This window comes from Ictidomys tridecemlineatus, chromosome 2 (assembly GCF_052094955.1).
Source record: "Ictidomys tridecemlineatus isolate mIctTri1 chromosome 2, mIctTri1.hap1, whole genome shotgun sequence".
NCBI lineage: Eukaryota > Metazoa > Chordata > Mammalia > Rodentia > Sciuridae > Ictidomys > Ictidomys tridecemlineatus.
In genome coordinates, this window is record NC_135478.1 from 16,558,108 (window position 1) to 16,571,052 (window position 12,945).

The 12,945-nt window shown below is 39.7% G+C and overlaps 1 protein-coding gene and 1 long non-coding RNA gene across 54 annotated transcripts in view; one reads left to right on the plus strand and one right to left on the minus strand.

Annotated features, from left to right (window-relative positions):
- The window catches only part of Kif9 (kinesin family member 9), an 84,196-nt gene that overhangs the window by 57,392 nt on the left and 13,859 nt on the right, over positions 1-12,945 (plus strand). For 3 of the 4 annotated variants that reach the window (XM_013361802.4, XM_040290173.2, XM_078029274.1), the window contains one exon: positions 347-648. The exons of the other annotated variant lie outside the window; for it this stretch is intronic. In XM_013361802.4, coding sequence (XP_013217256.2) covers positions 347-397 — 51 coding nt within the window. In that variant the 3' untranslated portion in view covers positions 398-648. Of the gene's footprint in view, positions 1-346; positions 649-12,945 lie in introns of those variants that run through there. 4 annotated transcript variants of the gene reach the window in all.
- The window catches only part of LOC120891479 (uncharacterized), a 74,204-nt gene that overhangs the window by 40,305 nt on the left and 20,954 nt on the right, over positions 1-12,945 (minus strand). For 13 of the 50 annotated variants that reach the window (XR_013429119.1, XR_013429143.1, XR_013429099.1 and 10 more), the window contains 3 exons: positions 11,309-11,384; positions 9,940-10,026; positions 5,289-5,343 (listed from right to left, as the gene is read on the minus strand). This is a non-coding gene — a long non-coding RNA (uncharacterized LOC120891479). Of the gene's footprint in view, positions 1-15; positions 1,585-4,432; positions 4,538-5,288; positions 5,344-5,961; positions 6,035-9,939; positions 10,027-11,308; positions 11,385-12,945 lie in introns of those variants that run through there. The other 37 variants (XR_013429139.1, XR_013429107.1, XR_013429126.1 and 34 more) reach the window with 26 other exon arrangements.

The window sequence follows — 12,945 nt, forward strand, 5'->3', positions numbered from 1 at the left end:
GTTGGACACAACACCTTTATTTCACTTATTTATTTTTGTATGTGTTGCTGAGGATTGAACCCAGGGTCTCGCACATGCAAGGTGAGCACTCTACCGCTGAGCCACAACCCTAGCCCTCCTGCAGATCATTTTAATGCAATTTTACATATTTTCTTTAGGATGGAAGAATGAAAGTGTTTGAGTGTAATGTTATTTCTCATAAAATTGGTGCTATTCATAGGGAATTCTTATCCAGAAACAGTGAAGTTTGCAGGAAGAATGATGAGGTGAATGTGAGTGACATAGTTTTAGAATCCCTGTTAAGTCCACACCTCCTGATTTCCTGTTTTCTTTTTTCTTTGTCCAGCATAATTACTTGAAAACCATAATGGGCCTCCAGCAGACACATAAAAAGTAGTCTTGTTGCCAGTAGCTTGAAGTTCCTTCAATTCCAACCTGCTTTAGTGGAGCTGCAAAACCATCTTCTGAGAGCTTCAACCACTTTGCTCCAAGTCTGTGACCCACCACAGAGAACACATAATGGCCTGCCTACTAGGAAGGGTATCGTCCAAAGGACAACCTGCTCAACTCCACAGAACCCTTTGGGTTTTAATTTACTGTCTTATATGCAGGAACAGGATAAAATTACTTTCTAGTTTGGACTTCTAATGCTCATTGAAGAAATTTGTTTTATTTCCTGTGTGAAAGGATATCTTCCCTCTGTACAGGTGGGCTTGGAACTGAGTGTACAGTAGGAAAGCAAAAACATGGCTCAGCCAGTTTCCTCCTGGTGGGATTTATCCCTCTGGTTAGCCCCTTTCCTTTACTGGATGGAGATCTTGGGGCAAGCTTGGCCTTGGTCTCATAGTTCCCTCAGACCATAAGTTCTATAAGGGCATCCTTTCTATGTTGTTGAGCCAGTGGATGCAGGGGGAGACCCTCCTTCCTTGGCAACCAGGAGAGAACCTGTTCTAGCCAGTGTTCCCAGGAAGGAATGAGGCAGATCTTGGTCCATGTGACTGGAAGTGAGTGAACAGCTTCTGGGAGACATGCCCTTGGTGTGTTACCAGCACATGTGTGGCCTAGGTGTCAAGGTCTCTCTCTGTCCCCCTGTGACCCAGATAAATACAAGTAAAAGTGGCCAAGATTCCCTGGATAGAAACAGGGATCATCACACTGGCAGGGCTGAATAGGAAAGAAAAGACATTACTGTCCAGTCCAGTTCTCAGGTATGGCTGGTGCCCCTCATTATATTTCCAAAGAGTTCTTTGCTCAGAGGAAAAATTGAGACTCAGGGTGTCTCAGGGCTTCCAGGATGGCTGATGCACCTCTGGGCTGGGAAATTCTCAATGGAATAAGAAGTTTTAGCTTCTTGGAATCTTTCCTCTTACATCCACTTCTGTTCTTGTGGCTCAAGGGCTCAGCATTTGAGTATACTCTGTGAGTGCTTCCTGAATACCTCTTGGTGCTGCTATGACTGGGGCCAACAATGGGAGAGGAGGATCTGGTCACCTGTGAGGACATGAGAGATAACGTCTGGTGGGTGGTATCTGGCTCTAGGGCTACTTTTTATGAGGAAAGAAGGAGTGAACCGAGTCTTCTTACCTGAAAGAGAGAAATGTGACAGCATCCCAGGGGGTGTGCCAGGTACAAGGGAAGCAAGGGGATTTGATTTGTGTGGTCTCCAAATGTAGAATGGAGGCATAGGAGCAGACATTTCACCAAAAGGTAGAAATGGCTGAAAGGCAGATTGTCACCTCAAGATAAGAAGAGGCTTAAAGTGACAGCAGTCCTGGCATGAAGTGAAAGCCCACAGTAGTGGGCCATCTGGCAAGGGGGCTGTTTGTGATGGGAGGTTCAGCCGAATGGCATCTACCATCTGACCCTACCATTCTGCTCTTCAGCCCATCCAGCAAAGGATATGGGTTTTGTTAAAGAGAAAGCAGAAAGTCTTTCTTTGAGATCCCTGCATTCTTTCCCACTCACTTTCTCTTTCACTGAAGGATAATGAGTCCTGAAAAAGGTTTCAGAGATTCTGGGCAGAGGATTCTAATTCCTTCCCTTCCTGGCTGTCCTTACCATTACAAGGACTTGTTTGGGGTTTCTAGATCTTTGGGGGATTCTCAGGAAATGGGACATAGTAAAAAGGGGATACATCTTTTGAGGCCATGGGAAGCAGATGTTTGTGGTATTTCTGATCTCTCTTCCCTTCACTTCTCATAAGTGGATGGAATGGCCTGGTCCTGCTAGACCTCCTGTCCACCAGAACCCTTAGACAGCCAGCCCTGAAGTTCTTTGGCCAGGTCAGTTTGGGTCTTTGTAATGGCAGTTGATCCTGGATGGTGAAACATTTGTTTCTAATTCTTTTATCACATAGGCCTCTTTGATCAGTACTGGCACAACTGAAGCAAATAATCATCAGGGCAGGCACAATCATAGGAATAAAATTGATGGTACCCAGTAGGTTACCATCCTAAAATCTCTCAAGAGAAGCCAATGCTTACAATATGACAAGAAGGTGGGGGGCATTATGTGAATGAAATGGGCCTGTCACATGGGCATATCATTCCAGAAAATAGTTCCTCCTAAGTTCATATGACCATCCAAATCAACCATGATTTCCAGTTCTATCAATGAGATACCTGAGATAACTTGAACATATTTCTTCTACAAACAGAGAGGCTGGCTAAAATATAACATTTTTTGAAATGCAAAATTAATTTGCAGTAAAGAAGGAACAGCCAGGAGCTAGAGAAAAGGAAACTGAAAACTAAAATGGTAAGGACTGGGATAAAGTGTGTGAATGGATTGTTGGACTTGAGAATTAATGTCCAAGCAAGTATGAGATATAAGACATTGATCCATGCCAGATAGGAAGTTGGAAATCAGACTCCCTGCATAAAGATGGTACCCTAAAGACTTCATCCTTATGAAAAGTTAAGCTATAAAAAGTTCCCTCACTGGTACGGAGAAAAAGGAATTTTTACAGAAATGCAAGGGAACAAGTTCCGTGAGAGTATGCAACCATGATTTGAGATTCAAACTTACACTGTGTGGGCCACAAACCACCAGGCTGAGGAATTAGCATGAAAATTATCCCCAGGCTAGGGATAACCCTGAAATACTTAGAAGAACCAAATTAAAAAATCTACTGTATATGCCCTTTCCTGAGCCACACAGCATTCCCACAGACAAAGCTCTAGTTTAACTGTGGCATGGTGGTACGCACCTGTAATTCCAGATACTTAGGAGGTTGAAGCAGAAAGATAACAACTTCCAGATAAGCCTGGGATACTTGAAATAAAATTGGGCTTCTGGTGGGCTGGGGATGTGGCTCAAGCAGTAGCACGCTTGCCTGGCATGCGTGCGGCCCGGATTCGATCCTCAGCACCACATACAAACAAAGATGTTATGTCCGCCAAAAAAAAAAAACTAAAAAATAAATATTAAAAAATTCTCTCTCTCTCCCTCTCTATCTTAAAAAAAAAAAATTGGGCTTCTGGTACAGTTTAGTGGTAGAGTGCTTGGCTAGTATGCACAAAGCCCTGGGTCCAATCCCAGGAGTAGGGAATGAACATATATGTATAAAAGCTTCAAAGAATAAACACACAGAGAAACAAACTACCATGTTATGGAGGCACATTGAAAGTAGTGTCAGTCTTCATGTAAATTACTGGGAAAAGATAATATATGTATGTATTAGATGTTTTCAATAAAGTAAAAAGAAAAAAGGCTAAAAAATTCTGATTTTTTTAAAAAAGGAGAAATACTAAGAATGAAAAAATGGCCTATAAATTAAAATGACACACTAGAAACAGTAAAAGAGAGAATTAGTATCCTGGAAGCTAGATCTGAGGAAATTGCTGAGAAATCAGCATAGTGGGACAGAGTAGTGGAAAATTGAAAGTGTGGATAAGAGATATAGGTGGACAGAGGGAGAAGATCCAGTATATAGTGGCAATAGACCACTCAGTGATCTCATCCAGTCTTATGGCTTTAAACATCTCTGTTCCAACTCTAAATTTTGTATATCTGGTCTAGACCACACTCCTAAACTCCAAATTTATATAGCCAACTGCTAACTTGATATTCCCACTTGAATGTGTAATGGACATCTACAAATCAGTGTGTCCAAACATGCATGAATGCCTGGGGTGTGGCTCAATGGTACTTTTTTAGAGTGGTACAATTCTAGAGTACTTTTCTAGAATGCACAAGGTCTTGGATTTGATCCCCAGCACTGCAATAAAGAATCCAGAATGCATAATTGTCCCCCTAAACATATTCTACCCATAAAACCCTTATCTCAGGTCAGTTACTTAGGCTAAAATCATTAATTTTGTACTTCACTTTCCTCTTTCTCTCACACTCCACATTGAATGTGTCAAGAAATTCAACAGACTTTACCTTGTTGCTACATTCAAAAGCTAACCACTTACCACTTCTGACCTACCTGATCTAGGCCTTTATCATCTCTTGCATCAGTTTCCTGTCTTCCAGCTTCCAGAGCAGCAGCCTGGTATGTTAGATCATATCACACTTCTCAAACTTTTAATGACTCCCAATTAAAAAAAATTATTTTTTTAGTTATAGTTGGACACAATACCTTTTATTTATTTTTATGTGGTGCTGAGGATTGAACCCAGGGCCTTGCACGTGCTAGATGTACCACTGAGCCACAACCCAGCCCCATGACTCCCTATTTCTGTCATGGTAAAAGCCATGTTCCTTTTTTTAAAAAATATATTTTTTAGGTGGTGCTGAGGATCGAACTCAGGGCCTCACCCGTGCTAGGCAAGCACTCTACAGCTGAGCCACAACCCCAATCCCCACCCCCAGCCATGTTCTTAAAATAACTCACAAAGCCCTACATTATCTTGCCTGCTATGACTCTCTGCCATCATCTTTTCTACTCTCCATCTTGCTCACTTCATTCCAGTCACATTGGCCTCCTCTCTGTTCCTCAGACTGCCAGGCAGCTTCTGCCTCAAGGCCTTTATATAGATATTCTCTCTTCCTGAAACATTCTACCTCTAGATATCCATGTGATGCACTGTCTCACTTCAAGTGTTTGCCTACATGTCACCTTTTGTAGCAGATGCTATCATGCCTTGACCACAATCCCTTACGTTTGCCATGTCTGCTAAAGGTTTCCTACTGAAAGCATCTACAATTTTCTATAAGAAGGTTTTCTAAACATGAGTGCTCACTTGCTTCAGGGTAGGCCCAAATATCAGGAAGTTAACACCGTTTGGAGCACCCTTCAACCACTAACCCTTGCTTAGGAGTCAATGGAGGAGTCCCCTTACCTCATGTCCCCTTGGGTGGGCCAACTCTGAGGCATTTCTCCAGTATTTCCCAGGACTTTACAGTATAAATCCAAACACACACAAATAGAGCCAAAGGAAAAAAATAGTTGATATATTGTTAGTAGGATTGTCAAGGAAATAACATCTTAAAATATTTAAAAATAGTCATTTTAAAATGTTATATTATCATTAATAATATGTTTCATAATCATACAGTGGAAAGGATAAGGTTGACAGAGTATGGCACCCAAGGTTTCTTTCTAAAGGTCTGATGTTCAAGGTGACATGAACTCTGGAGAGATTTCCCCCTGTTCTACTATCTAAAACTCTTGAGATATTAAGGTGGGACATGAATTCTGGAGAGCCCCTCTCTGTTCCACTGTCTTTAATCTAAAGGGCTCAGATAACTCTGTTGCTATTTCTTCCATCATCAAATGGAGGTTCCAATCCACCAGCTGGACCTAGAGAATATTACTGTGAACTTGACTTGTAGTCATTGTACCATAATTTTGTGAAGCATTACAAAATTGGGGTAGAACATGGGCTTTGGGACAAAGACATCGGAGTTTAGATAGGGACTCTATATCTTACATGGGACCTTGGGTGAGTTGTCCAAATTCTCTGCCTAATTTCTGATAAAAGAATCATGGGGCTGGGCAATGGTGGTGCATACCTGGGATCCTAGCAGCTTGGGGGCGCTGGGGTTGTGGCTCAGTGGGAGAGCGCTTGCCTAGCATGGGCGAGGTCTTGGGTTTAATCCCCGGCACCACATAAAAAATAAATAAACTAATTAAAGATATTTTAAAACAGTCTTAGCAGCTCGGGAGGCTGAGGCAGGAGGATAGAGAGTTCAAAGCCAGCCTCAGCAAAAGTGAGGTGCTAAGCAACTCAGTAAGACCCTGTCTCTAAATAAAATACAAAATAGGGACTGGGGATATGGCTTAATGATTGAGTGCCCCTGAGTTCATTCCCTGGTACCCGCCCCCCCCTCAAAAAAAAAAAAAAAGCATGGGGCTCTGTGAAGTGAAGGAACTAATTTACATCAAACTCATAGTGGGTCTCCTCAACCAACTGTAATAGCCATGACAGTAACAATAAGAAAATGTGAATGAGGGCTGGGGCTGGGCTCCATCAGTAGAGCGCTCACCTAGCATGTGTGAGGCCCTGGGTTCAATCCTCAGTACCACTTGAAAATAAATAAAGGTATAAAAAAAAACAAAAGAAAATGTGAATGTGCCCAGCATTAATGTCAGATAGGTGGTGAGCTCAAATGCATATAACACACATCACCTAAATCAATATTCAGCTTCAATTTCCACCTCACCAAATGGATTTGGGACCTGGAAAGGCAGCATTTGGGCTGACATTATCTCTTTCCAATTAATGCTCACTGTGATGACTCTTTAGGACCAAAAGGTAATTTTAATAGAGTGAGGTAGCTGTTAAAAATGTGCTCAGTGCTGTCCTGGACAGTGTTAATGGAAATCAGGTGTCCTGGATCAGGGAAGCAATAGTCCACTTTTCTGGTTACACTTAGAATGTCATAACAGGGTGTGGAGGCAATGTGGACACATACTCCAGGGGAAGGTGACCCTCAGCACAGGAGGCTCTGAAAACTGACTAGCAAGGAATATTCACAGAAACTAGGGACATTCGATCTGAGATGAAAAATCCAAAGGGTTATTTTGTCATTTCAGGAGGAAAAAAATGGGAGTTTTAAACCCTGGAATGGATGGTCTTACAGCAAACTGGGCTCCCAGATTCTGGAGGATGCAACTTGTGTCTTGACAGCCAAAGCTCATGAAAGAGGAACAGCCAGTCATAGCTCATGAAAGAGGAACTCTCAAACCAGGAGGAAAGGGCTTGAATGCCACTATGTTCCTTCAAAATCTAAATTTTGTGATTCTGTATATGTGTTTCTAAAGTCTGACATAAACCAGGATCTACTAAACTATTGAGGGACATTAGCGAGAGGGATATTATGCTGCTTAGTTGTTTGCAATTCTTTCAATCTTTTCATCTGAACTTTGTGACCATCTGTTTGGCCATTCTAATATTAGTAAAGATGTCTAATTAGCTATAATAGGGCTCATGATCTCCAGCCAATGCCACTCTCCTAAAAAAGTACCAGTGGTAAGAGAAGGGTTAAGATGTTCAACCATCCTGTGATCCTGGGCATTTGGACTTCTAGATCAATTCTCTCTCCCCATCACTCACCTATACACATACATATAATTAAAAAAGAATTCAAGGGCATGTTCTTACACCAAACCTTATCTGAAGATTGGACTCTGAATACAGGAAAAAAAAAAAAGAAAGAAACACGTGTTGTGTATATGCACAAGAAAACAAAAAAGAGAAAAAGGGAAGGAGACCCATGCTTTGCGTATAACTCCCAAGCTATGATTTCCCCCTGTGCACACTAATTTGTATATCTTTTTCCATATTTAAAAAAAAGGTGCATTTTTGAGCTCTGTCAGCTGTTCTTAACCCTGGTACATATCATAATCATGCAAGTTGCTTTTGTAAAATCCTCATGCCTCAGCCACATCCTAGACCAATTAAACCTGGGGCCTAGGCATCAATATTTTTTAAAGCTTCCCTAGTGGCTCTAATGGGCAGACTGAACTGAGATCCCCTGGTAGAAGAAGAGCTAGACATTTGTTTGTTTCAGGAATTAATATGATTATGCTAATTAATCTTAAATACATATCACATTTCTCTCAGAAACAAGCGCAGAAATTTCTCTACTGATAAATGTTCAATTCACAAACTTCCATAGTTTGATTATGAAACTCTGAATATTCCTTGTTGATAACTGAGCACTTGAATGTTTTACACACTCCATAGTTGATTCTTTCAGTCAAGACTGAGAGACATTGTTATAAGTGTTCTATAAACATTTAGAAGAATGGGTGTAGGTGATTGGATGTGGCACATTGGGAGTTCTTTATTTAAAAGGTTCATGGACCTTTATTTTTTATTTTTCTTTTAATATTTTATTAGCTATAGATGCAACCCCAGCACAGTGGGGATTTTTTTTTTTTTTAGTTGTAGATGGACACAATACCTTTATTTTATTTATTTATTTTTATGTGGTACTGAGGATCGAACCCCATGCCTCACATGTGCTAGGAAAGTACTCTACCTGAGCTACAACCCCAGTCCCAGTTGGGGTTCTTAACCTAGGTAATATGGACATTTTAAGTCACTTAATTGTTGTTGGGGCTGTCCAGTATAATGTAGGACACGTAACAGTTCTTCTGACCTTTATCTCAGAGATGCCAGTAACATCCCCCATTATGATACCCTAACAATGTCTCCAGACATTTTTATATGTCTCCTGGGGGGGGTATAACTGCCCATGGTTGAGAACCCCTTGAGTAGATTAATGAATGGGTACACAGATGAATGCATGCATGCATGCATGCATGTATAGATACATGGATGGATAGGTGAATGAAAGGGTAGATGGATGAATGATCAGGACTCATAAACCTAAATGCATGTCTTTGTTCTTGAAGGTTTGACTCGGAAAACATTCTTTCCTCTTTGTCCATAAAGTACCAAATATTTGGCACATCAAGTAATTGGAAGAATACAGAAGGACTGAATTTGAAGTTTCAGACATTGATATCATTTGCCAATGTAAAACTAAATTCTAAAGCTGATCCAGGAAAAGACTTGTTAAATATAGCTGACATAAAATAAAACTGTTTATGACGGAAAAGTGAACATGGTAAACTGTTCTGTCTAAAAATTAACAAATAAAATCTTTATCACAACACCAAGATATAATAAAATTATGACCTGAGATAATGAATTTTTTTAAGTGGTAGGGATCAAATCCAGGATCTTGTGCATACCTGATCTCTATCACTGAGCTCACTCCCAGCCTTTTTTTTATTTTGAAATAGGGTCTCATTAAACTATCCAGTCTGACCTCAGTATTCTCAGTAGCTAGGATTATAGGCATGCACTGAGGCTAGCAAAGACTTCATAGAGATAAATGATACAAAGTAAAATTTGTGTTGACAAAATCTATAATTAGTAACATTTTTTACAAAAAAAAATTTTTCTTTCCTTTTTGTGGTACTGATAGAACCCAGGACCTTGGACCTGCTAGGTAAGCACTTTACCACCAAGCTACAGCCTCAACCTAAGATTCCAATATTTAAATATCTAAAAATTGCTAATAAAAATAACTTCAAGGGGCTGGGGTTGTGGCTCAGTGGTAGAGCACTCACCTAGCATGTGCGAGGCCCTGGGTTCAATCCTCAGTATCACACAAAAATAAAAATATTGTGTCCAACTACAACTAAAAAATAAATATTTAAAAAAATTTCAATAAAATAACTTTAAAATATTTTCTAAAATATTATTTTTAAATACTTCTTTTTATTCCCCCCCCACCATATTGGAGATTGAACCCACTATTGTTTTACCACTGAGCTACATCCCAGCCATTTTTTTCTTTTTTAATATATTGAAGTTGTAGATGGTCACAATAACTTTATTTATCTTTATGTGGATAGAACCCAGGGCCTCACACATGCTAGGTGAGTGCTCTACCACTGAGCCACAACCTCAGCCCCATCCCAGCCATTTTTATTTTGAAGGATCTCCCTAAATTGCTTAGGACCTCACTTACTTGCTTAGGCTGGCTTGGAACTTGTAATCCTCCTGCTTCAGCTTCCATAATCACTGGGATTATAGGCATGGAGTATGTCACTGAGCCCTACAAAATACATTTTATTTTTTTATTTATTTTTTAAATAATTTTTTTTTTTTTTTTAGTTCTAGTTGGGTACCTTTATTTATTTATCTTTATGTGGGCTGAGGATCAAATGCAGTACCTTGCCCATGCTAGATGAGCACTCTACCACTGAACCACAACCCCAGCCCACTAAATACATTTTAAATGAACATTTAAAATGTGTGGAAAATTTATGGAGGGATTAAACAAGCTTAATAAAGCCTGCTCAAGAAAATCATTTCTTGATTAAATTTATCATTGTTTCCTGGCACCGTGGAACATAATCCAAACAACACAGGAGGCTGAGGCAGTTATTAGCAATTTATCTAGAGTAATTTAGCAAGACCCTGTCAAAAAAAAAGCTGAGGAGGACTCATGGTTAGGTATTCCTGGGTTCAATCCTTGGTACAACAACAACAAAAAATTATCATTGTTGGACATGGGGAATATAGCTCAGGTGTAGAGTGCTTGCCTACCATGAGATGCCCTGGCATCCATTCCCAACACCATACACACAATTTTCATAGTTCATATGAGCTGATTAAAATATTTTTATGTCTGGTAAAATACTAAAAATAACAATGGAATCAAAAGACAAAGTTTCTCTAGGTAAAATATAGCTACTTTCTAGATAAATGTGGACCCTATGTTCAGAAATAGCTGACTTTTTTTGTGGGTGGCTATTTTTCCAGTTGCTTAGGCTTTTCTTTTTAACAAAAATACAGCTTACTTTAAATATAAAGATTTGCCAAGCACATAGCCCACGCCTGTAATCCTAGCAACTCTGAGGTAGTAGGATTAAAGTTCAAGGCCTGTCTCAGCAATTTAGGGAAACCCTCAGCAACTTGGTGAGACCATGTCTCAAAAAAGGGATGAGGGTATCTGGGTTCAATTCTTAATACTACTAGAATAAAATAAAGATATTTACAGAAGAAAAGTTTGCCCAACTGTACGGAAAAATTGTGAAAGACTTTGAAATAGAACAAAAAGATTGGAGATCGGAAGTCTTTTTTTTTTTAAATCCTAGTGCTCAGGGTGGAACCCAGGTCCTTCTGCAAGGGCTTTATCCCTGAAGCCTGGGTGGTATATAATAGATCCTTCCCAGCAGGACTGAGCTAAATTGCAGCCCAGGAAACCATAGATAATAGATAGAAATGCAAATGTCCTTATCAGTAGACATGCAAATTATGTTTCTCCACTCATCACTCCTGATAAAAAACATTTGTGGGGCTGGGGATGTAGCTCAAGCAGTAACCATGCTTACCTGGCAAGCGCCGGACACTGGGTTCAATCCTCAGCACCACATAAAAATAAAATAAAGATGTTGTGTCCACTGAAAACTGAAAAATAAATATTAAAAAATTCTCTCAATTAAAAAAAAAAACCACCACAACAAAAAACAGTATTTGTAGATCTATTTCAGTACTCCTGATCTTTATAAGTAAGATATTTTAAATTCTCCTTTGAACCTGTAAAATCTTATTGGCTCCCTCATTAATGAGTAGAATAAAATCTTTGACACATTTTCATTTTATATATGTATGACAATCATGATTATAACTTTGAAAAATTATCTTTTAACAACAGATAAATGGATATTATTTGTTGATAAATTGGCTTATGTTCTCTGGAGAACAATTAGGTGGTGTATCCCCAAAACCTTAAAAATATATATATTTGTACATTCTTGATGTTAGATTGGTTTGAGGTGGCTAAGGGAACAAAGCACCAGACAACCCACCTGAACAACCTAACATGTGCTGACAGTCAAGCAGTTATGGTCCTTCATAACCACCTGTCAATCAGCAGGGTCTCCTGACCAATCCTGGAAGGACATGGATCTCAGCAAGATCCCCCGACCAACCCCAGAAGGACAAGGGACTCTAAAAACCTCCCTTTCCTGTCCCAAGCCCTCTCTTCCCTGCTCTAAGCCCAATAAAATTCCAATCTGGCTGAGCCTGGGCCCGATTCCCCCCAGACCTGCTCTGTTGGACTGGAGGGCCTGCCCGGGCGAATCTCAATAAAGCCTTGTTCAGTAGCTTTTAATCCACCTCCTTTTGATCACTGGTGCCTGAACTTACACTTGACACAATATTGTACGATAAAATTTGGGAATATTTTTTTTTTTTTTTTTTGCACCAGGAGCACTTTGCCACTGAGCTACATTCCTAGACCCCCTTTTTATTTTTATTTATTTTTAAAAAAATATTTTTTCAGTTATACATGAGCACAATGTATTTTTTATTTATTTTTATGTGGTGCTGAGGATTGAACCCAGTGCCTCACACACGCAAGGCAAGCGCTCTGTCACTGAGCACAACCCTAGCCCCACCCTTTTTATTTTATAAATGTTGAGACAAGGTTTTACTAAATTGCTGAGGTTCTTCCTAAATTGCTGATAGTCTCACTGAGTTGCTGAAACTGGTCTTAATCTTGCAATCTTCCTGCCTCATCCTCCCCAGTCACTGGGATTATAGGCATGTGCCACCACATTTGGATAAATATTTAAATTGTGTATACCAAAGATGTTTCATAAGCACTTTTGTTCAGATGCAAAACTTAACTATTATTTTTTAATTAAAAATTTGGGGGTTGGATGGGGTTTTGGCTCAGTGGTAGAATGCTTGCTGAGGGTTTGACTGTCAGCACGACATAAATAAAACAAAGGTATTGTGTTCATCTACAACTAAAAAATTATATATATATAATTTGTGGGCTGGTGGCATAGCTCAGTTTTAGAGCATGTACCTAGCAAGTATGAAGCCCTGGGTTTAGTCCCTTGAACACACACTACAAAATTTGATAGCCAAATTTTTTGTTTTGATACAGGGATTGAACCCAGAGGCTCTTTAATTTAATCACAACCACTGAGCCATATCTCCAGCCCTTTTATATTTTTTG